Raw genomic sequence first — 8,664 nt, forward strand, 5'->3', positions numbered from 1 at the left:
TCTTCGCCGCGCCGAGCAGACGACCAAGACCAAGACTTTCATATGACAGAAACAGCACCCTAGCTTTTCCTGTTACATCTCAAATTGTATTTATTTTGTTCGCCTAGCACCTAAGGGAGAGAACAATGGAAGGAGGAAGTAGAAAGAAAGTCAGTTTCATCAGTACATAATCACAGGTGTTGCTTGATATATTGTAGGACCAGGTGTGCCATTGTATCCTGTCTACAGAGCAGTATTCTGAATTCCTGATTGTTCATTAATGCCATCATGGTAGATTAATTGGTTATATCATCTGAAAGATCCAAATGAGCATAGTGCAGTTAAGTATAGCACCAAGTTCACTGGTTGTTAACAAGACTAGTACTGCTACAAAGCAAATACTCCAATGGAGGTAACAAGAGATATTCAATTATCAGGTGCAAACTCATATATCATCTCTAATCATTAAAAGAAAACCGACATGTTCCGTATAAGTTTCTGACATTTTGCATGCAAAAAGCTATAGTAATTTTACTTTGAACTCTGAAGATACAACGCCATGAAGCTAAACCCAAGCAAATCAAACTGTCTGAGCCGATCGAATTACATCAGAATCCACACGCTTTGGTCTCATCACAGATTGCACATGCGCTCAGCATGTGTGCCTCTCAGCCGGGCTCCGTGAGCGCGATGTCGGCCTTCTTCAGTGCTAGCGCGTGCGATGTTGGCAGTGCCGATGTCGGCCTTCTTCAGCGCCAGCGCGTTCATGCCGTTGCCGGTCATCCCGCACAGGTGGCCCTCCCGTTGAATGATCCTCACGATCTCGTATTTGTGCTGCGGGAACATGCCGGCGTCCACCGGAAACCTGAAATTACACAAAGGATGGATCATAAGTTGCCTAGCTACTCAATAATGATGAATTCGATATACCACATATTTTTATTAAAGTTCTCTACCTCAATTAGGTTTTTGTCAACAGTGAGATGGTTGAGAGTGAGAGTTCCAATTTTGTCACAGCAGAGAACATCCATTCCTGCCATTTCTTCTATGGCTGTCATCCTTTTAGTGATAGCACCTTGCCAAAAATTAATTAATTTTAGTAATGATATGTGATATACTGTCTGTTAATTGAAGAAACATGACAACAATATCTTGGACACACCTGTTGAGACAGGTGAGGAGAACCTATTGCAAGTGTGACTGACAGAACAGTAGGCATTGCGATCGGTATCCCTCCTCTCAGAAGAACAAGAACATTGTTGATTCCATCTCCGTATGACCGGTGCTGGATTGGGAACATGATTATAACCTCAACAATCACACCAATGGCGATTGAGCAGATACAGAAGTTGCCTCTGGAGGTAAGAACCTGAAAATTCACTAGTTAGAAACAGCTTACAGCACATCCACTTGCGAGGTTCTTATAATCTTATTACAGTCTGAAGATTGATGAATCACCTTCTGAAAATGTCCAACAACCTCAGTGGAGTCCACTAGATGAGCTGCCTTGCCAAAGAAAGAGTGTATCCACTAGATTCAGAGGTGACAGAACCTAAACTAAACATTCATGCAAAGCATGTATTGGATCTCTTAGACGGCCGTCTATATGCTACTGTGCCTCAACAGGGTGTGGTCTCACCTTAACATTGGGGATGCATTTGCGTTGGAAATCCATCGTATAGAACTAATTAATAGCAAAATGCATCAAATTATTAGGCTACTAGCTTTATACCAATCTGTGCATCATAGTTTTTTTTTTCATTGTATTGTTCTCAATACTCATATCAAATAATTTATCGTGATTATATTATTGATTGTTTTTTGTGTAGTTCCTGACCTCTGATTCTGTAGATTTGCTACACCTCATGTATCTATATGCAAATGACATTATTGCTTAGACAGAAACAACAGCTTGAGTCTCCACCAAGTGCAGTGTAAACACCAGTATGGTAGGAGTAATTTCTTATGTAACAGTAACATGAGGAGAGGAAACCAAAAGCCATGCTGTGCAGAGACAACCAATACAGTTAATCGTTAAAAAGATAAATGATTCCACATTACTATTTTTTTAACACAAAACATTAGCCAAAATTAGTGGCGTGGAATAACCTTCTTCCACGAATCGCTAACCTAGTTCTTACTCAGGATCAAGATAAGTTTCATTGGAATTTAACCCAAAATGGAGAGTTTTCAGTGAAGTCGCATTATCTTGCCTTGGTACATTCAGATTTGCCCAACATAAACAAAGTAATTTGGAAATTAAAAATACCGCTTAAAGTGAAGATATTCCTATGGTATTTACGTCGTGGGGTAGTTTTGACAAGGGATAACCTAGCTAAGCGCAATTGGCAAGGAAGTAAGAATTGTTGCTTTTGTCACAAAGATGAGACAATATTACATTTGTTTTATGAGTGCAGATTTGCCCGTTTTGTGTGGTGCATTATACAAGTGGCTACAGGGCTTTTCCCGCCACGTGGTGTATCCAATATGTTTGGTAATTGGCTATGGGGAATTAGGAAAGACTTGAAGTCACTTATCCTGTTAGGGGCAGCCACTATTTGTTGGTCATTATGGCTTTGCAGGAATGATATTGTGTTTGACAAAAGAAAAATCTCTTCTCCTTTACAGGTTATTTTTTTAACTATCCACTTCCTTCGTACCTGGGCTATCCTTTAGAAGCCTGGTTCACGGGATTTGGTTGCAGCGGCGTGTCAGCGCTTGGAGCAGGTGGTCAGGGAATGTTTTACCCAGGGACATGGGTGGCGGTCTAGCCTGAAGATTGGTGCTCCCTGATTTTTACTGCTTTCCTTCTCTTGTTACAAACTCTTTTGTGGGTTTGTGTGTTTTGGCTGTGTGCATCCTAGTTATGCAGAGGCCGGGAGTTTTCTTAGTATGGTTCTATCAACTTGATGTAATCGTCTGAGATTAATAAAAGCTTCCTTTATCAAAAAAAAACATTATTAAGTTGAACAACAGTGAGGTAAACAAGCAACATGCTTCCTTATTCAGCTCCAATGTCCCAGAAGCAACAATGACAGTTTGGATCTGTATCAGGCAATATTTGTGCAAGTTTCTGCCTTCTGCATGTTTTATTTGTGGATAAAAGTAGGACTAAAGAAGTAGAAATGACAATACCCAGAAGCGAGGTAGATGATCGTCCACAAGAATAGCCATCAAGGAGAGCCAAAACCACCACCACCAGGAGTGAGAATCTGAAGAATCTCACCAGCATTAACCATAACAGTGTTCTTCCCTCCAAGGTAAACTCTACGACCATCTTTCTTGACGAGATAGTTTGCACCACGGGCCCCATTTCTTCCTCCCTTCAGTCCCCTGGGAGCATGCACCCTTCTCTCTGAAAGAATGCTCACAACAACAGGCTGGCGAAATTCAATCTCTCTCACAAGGCCATCACCACCTCTGTGGAAACCAGAACCTCCACTGTTCTCCCTGATGCTAAATCTATGTAAAAGAACGGGGTATCGCTGCTCAAAGATCTCTGGGTCAGTCATCCTTGTGTTTGTCATGTGACACTGAACACCACTTGTACCATCCCAACTCGCCCCAGCTCCTGAACCGCCTCCAATGGTCTCATAGTAACCGAAGGTGTCGTCTCCAAATGTCAAATTGTTCATGCAACCCTGGGAGCAGGCGCATGCTTGGAAAGCCATTAGGACTACGTCCGTCACTCTCTGAGAGGTCAATACATTACCACCAACCACTGCAGCTTTGTCACTTGGAGAAAGGAAAGAGCCTTTAGGAATTAGGATCTTCACAGGAGCTAGGCAGCCTTGATTTAGAGGTATATCAACATCGACCAAGCACCGTAAGCAGTATATCACAGCAGCCGCTGTTACTGCTTCAGGAGCATTCCAGTTACCATACACCTCAGGACTGGTGCCTTCAAAGTCAAAGGTTGCTTCGCCTTTACTTGAATCAAGGGTGAGCTTCAAATGGAGCACAGAACCATCATCCATGTAATCTTCATCTTCGATGACACAAGACCCATTCTCCTTTTCAACTCTCGATGCAACTACCTTAAGCATTTCTCTAACAGCTTCTTCAGCATTGTTTTGGACATGATTCATATAAGATTGAACAGTGATCAAACCATACTGATTTATCAGTTCTTTGATAAGTGTTATTCCCCGCTGGTTTGCTGCCACCTGAGCATGGAGGTCAGAAAGATTATCTTGGATCTTACGTGTTCCTGGAATCTTATGGTTTGTAAGTTCATCAGAGGACGGTGACTGTAGCAAGTGAATTATTCCTTCCTCTTGGAAAACACCTCTCTCAACAAGTTTAAATGCTTTGATGGCAGCACCTTCCTCCCAGATGCTTTTTGAGAAAGGAGGCATGCTTCCTGGGGTGATACCACCGATCTCTGCATGGTGACCTCTACTAGCAACAAAGAAGATAACTTTACCTTCATTGAAAACAGGTGTGACAACTGTTATGTCTGGAAGATGGCTACCCCCAGAACATGGATGATTCGTTACAAGAACATCACCCTCATGGAGATTATCACCCCAATATTTGAGTTGCCAACGCACGGTGCTAGACATGGCTCCCAAATGCACAGGGACATGAGGGGCATTTGCGACAAGGCCACCATCCGGACCAAAGAGAGCACAAGAAAAGTCCAGTCTTTCCTTTATATTGGTAGAAATAGAAGTTCTTTGAAGTGTTCGACCCATCTGTTCAGCAATACCCATGAATCGATGATTGAAGATAGAAAGTTGGACCACATCAGCAACTGTCTCTGATACTTCTACACTGCTTGAAGCAGCACTTATCTCAATTTTTATGTTACCATACTTGGTGATGATAGCTTTACAGTCTTTTTCTACTATCACTGTACTGTTCCCATTCATTATAACTGCAGGACCCTTCAATACATGCCCATAGCCCAAATTCTGAAGCTTGTAAAGTGGTGTTTCCTGCCATCCGTATGAAAAATAAATTCGACATGAACTTTCTGGCACAGGTTTGGTTGATACTGGTGTCAGTTCATGAGGCTGCAAGATATTTGTAGCACCAACTCCCTGAACCCTCACATCACATATGAGTATTTTTCTGTTTAATAATTTGAAGCCATACTCTTGCTGAAACAATTTCACAAACTCATCAGCATAATCACTTCCAGATTCTCTCTCTGGTTGTTTAACCATGATTGCTGTATCGGTTCCCTCGTACCTCAAGTTCAAGTATGAATGTGTCCTGATGCTGTCCTCTCCAAAACCCTGCTCTATTAACTTTTCTTTCACCTGCTTAACTAAAAGATCTACTCTTCGAGATGCCTCTGCAGCAGAATCAACATTATAAATAGCAGAGTATGGCTCTTGCAAATCTTCAATAACATCAGCAAGGCCCATTCCATATGCACTCAATATGCCACAGTAGCGATGAATAAGTAACTCAGACATGCCAAGGGATCTTGCCATAGCACATGCATGTTGAGGACCAGCACCACCAAAGCATGCGAGAGCATGGTTCTTAGTGTCATGCCCCTTCATTTCAGTCAACTGCCTTATAGGTCGGCACATCGCCTCATTTGCGACATTAACAAAACCGAGGGCAATCTCCTCAACCGTCATGTCCTTTGCTGATGGATCCTGACTCTTTCGGTGAGAGTTTATCTCAACAGCAAGACTCTCAAACGCCTTTTTAGTAGCGTCATAATCAAGGGGTAAATCTTCGTTAGGACCAAATATGGATGGGAAGTACTCAGGAATAACAGTTCCCAGAATCAAATTGGCATCAGTTATCGCCAGCTCACCACCTTTTCTATAGCATACAGGACCAGGATGTGCTCCAACAGAATCTGGCCCAACCTTGAAAGCTCCAAACTGAAACTTAAGCTTCGATCCACCACCAGCAGCCACCGTGTTTATGTCAAGCTGGGGAGCTTGTATTATTGCCCCAGCAATTTGGGTCTCCAGAACTTGTTCATAGCTTCCATCGTAGCGGCTAACATCTGTGGATGTACCACCCATGTCAAATCCAATCAGCGGTTTTGATGTCTCAAGTTGAAACAAGGTCTGAGAGTAGCCAACCACACCACCTGCAGGACCTGACAACACTGCTTTGTGCCCGGAGAATCTCCTCTCTGGTGCCAGACCACCATCTGACTGCATAAACAGCACATTCACCTGCTCACCTCCCCCTTCAAACCTGGACATGAATCCTGATAGGTACTCTTTGATGACTGGTGTGAGATAAGCATCCACACTGGCTGTCAAACCACGAGGCACAGCACGGACCATCGGCGTCAATGATGAAGACAACGATACATGCTTGAATCCCATCTCAAGAGATAATTTCTCAATGAGAAGCTCATGCTGAGGATAAGTATATGAGTGCATTAAAACCACTGCCAAACATCTTATTCCTTTGTCAAGCAAACCTTTCAACAAAGGCTTCAATGCTTCTACATCAACCGGCTTCGCCACCCTGACCAATTCCCCTGAGATCCCTTTAACAGATAAACCATCATCCCTCTCACCATCACCACCACCAACAAGTTCAACCCTCTCATCAACCTCAACCACCTCCTCATACAAATTCGATGGCTTTGACACCTTGAGATCGAATATGTTTGGCCGAGCCTGGTTACCAATCTGAAGCAAATCCCTGAATCCCCGGGTGACACACAGCGCGATCCTTTCACCCTTCCTCTCAAGAAGCGCATTCGTGGCCACCGTGGTGCCCATCCGAATCCAATCAATCTTGCCCGTGGGAATCTTGGACGACCGCGGGATCCTCTCCCCGGAGAACTCCTGGAGGATCCTCCTGATCCCTTCTATGGGGGCGTCGTCGTAGTTCGACGGGTCGACAGAGAGAAGCTTCATCACGTAGCCTTCCCTCCTCCCGGGCACCTCTGCGTAGATGTCGGTGAATGTGCCGCCCCTGTCAATGCAGAATCTGAATTTCTCCGTGCTACCCATCCTAACTTCGAGGTACTCTCAGAATCTGCGTCCTCTGCAAAACACCAAAACAGCAGCGTGGATGCAGGCAATTCAGATTAATCTGGTAATGGGTGATGGATTACTGTAGTAAGTAGAAGTGAGTTGTAGCACTGAGCTGTGCTGTGAATTAATCAAACAAAGGGGGATAAGAGCGCCAGGGGCGGATCCAACTTGGGACATGGGGGGTTCAGTTGAACTCCCAAATTTTGGGGGAATCAAACAATAAACTGTTACTTGTATTTTCTCGTGAAATAGCTTCTTCCAGAACTAGAAGAGAAGCTAGGGTTAACGAACGCAAGCAAATTCCAGACAGACGTAGCCCCGGTGGGGTGGGAGAGAGAGAGAGATGAATCAGAAGCTCACCAGGATCCCCTCCCCTGCTCTGCTCGCCACCGTGCTCCAACCCTGCCACCGTCACCGTGCTGCGTCGCCCCAGTTGCCGTGCGCCGTGCTGCCGCCGTCACCGTGCGCTGCCGCCTAAACCGTCGCGCCGAGAGGAGGGAGGAAGCAGCCTCTGGCTCTGCCGCCGCTGCCTCGCTCGTCTCCCCTTTTTCTCCTCGCGATAAGGCCCGAGTCGACGAGTGGGCGGCGCGACGGTTCGGCTGGATCCAAGGTAATGCGATGGCATTTTCCTGTAATTTCGATGAAAGTGGACGGGTAGCGCTGTAATTATTTTCAGAGTAGGACGTGGAGCCACGTTTTCGCCACTCCACCTCGCTAAGTCGCTAGTACTCCCTCCGTTTTGACACCGTTGACTTTTTAAGTACGTGTTTGACTATTCATCTTATTTAAAAGAATTTAACTAATTATTTATTTTTTTCATATAATTTGATTCATTGTTAAATATACTTTCATGTACACATATAATTTTATATATTTCACAATTTTTTTTAATAAGACGAACGGTCAAATATGTGCTAAAAAGTCAACGGTGTCAAACATTTTGAAACGGAGGGAGTATAAATTTCTGGAGCGATTCACTTGGCTCCCACTCCAATTGACCATTTGGCCGTGGGAATCTTGGATCGAGGATCCTCCTGATCCCTTCGATGGGGGTGTCGTCGTAGTTCAACGGGTCAACGGAGAGAAGCTTCATCACGTAGCGCTAGCGCCTTCCCCTACCTCAAGAAGCCCCTCCCGATGCTGGACATCGCTGACGGATCGTTTGGCTCCGGCACCGCGGCAATGTGCTAGGACTGCGATAACCAAGCGAAGAAAGACTATGGCCACCAACATTGCCGCACGTGCTGCAAAAGCCGCGGCTTCGGTTGCTCCATCCACGTCAAGAGCACCTGAGTGCCCACCGCTCGCCGCCGTGAGCACCAACAGCTCACTGGCTCATCCCCGTCTTTCCCCGCAACCGCCTCCACCACAGCCACCGCTTCCGCCTCTGCCTCCAAGAAGCCTTGCCTTCTCACCTCCCAAACGACGACGTCGCACACCTCCACCTCCAACGCCACCACGCCCGCAGCTTTGACACCACCTCCAGCCATCAAGTAAAACGCCATTGATACCCGCGCATGTTCATCAATACATACGCGCAATTCGGCATGTTTGTCTCCTACGAATCTACAAACAGCTCAAATTATTAAGCTTGTGCCATTTTTTGCAGACGTGTTGTTTAGGAGAGCTTGCCAATGCAGGTGTGCACACCGGTGGTGTTTAGGTGACAGGAGAGGAAAATATGAAAGAAAAAGAGGCCGACGGAGAGGTGGCC

At 45.1% G+C, this 8,664-nt stretch overlaps 1 protein-coding gene across 4 annotated transcripts; it reads right to left on the reverse strand.

The window, feature by feature from the left end:
• Positions 1-386: 386 nt before the first annotated feature.
• LOC127782410 (5-oxoprolinase 1) lies at positions 387-7,531 on the reverse strand. 4 transcript variants are annotated; one of them, XR_008019177.1, is made up of 6 exons: positions 7,311-7,531; positions 3,115-6,960; positions 1,438-1,481; positions 1,142-1,348; positions 936-1,054; positions 387-844 (listed from the first exon to the last, which is right to left on the reverse strand). XR_008019177.1 is itself a non-coding variant. In XM_052309796.1 (3 exons), the coding sequence occupies exon 2, from the start codon at positions 6,924-6,926 to the stop codon at positions 3,153-3,155; it is 3,774 nt and encodes a 1,257-aa protein (XP_052165756.1). In that variant the 5' UTR covers positions 6,927-6,960; positions 7,311-7,531; the 3' UTR covers positions 1,488-1,663; positions 3,115-3,152. The 4 variants fall into 4 exon arrangements, 2 of the variants coding, with proteins under 2 accessions (XP_052165756.1, XP_052165665.1); XR_008019180.1 differs by lacking the exon at positions 1,438-1,481; XM_052309796.1 differs by lacking the exons at positions 387-844; positions 936-1,054; positions 1,142-1,348; positions 1,438-1,481 and adding an exon at positions 1,488-1,663.
• Between the last annotated feature and the right edge of the window lie 1,133 nt (positions 7,532-8,664).

Source organism: Oryza glaberrima, chromosome 1 (assembly GCF_000147395.1).
Source record: "Oryza glaberrima chromosome 1, OglaRS2, whole genome shotgun sequence".
Classification (NCBI taxonomy): Eukaryota; Viridiplantae; Streptophyta; class Magnoliopsida; order Poales; family Poaceae; genus Oryza; species Oryza glaberrima.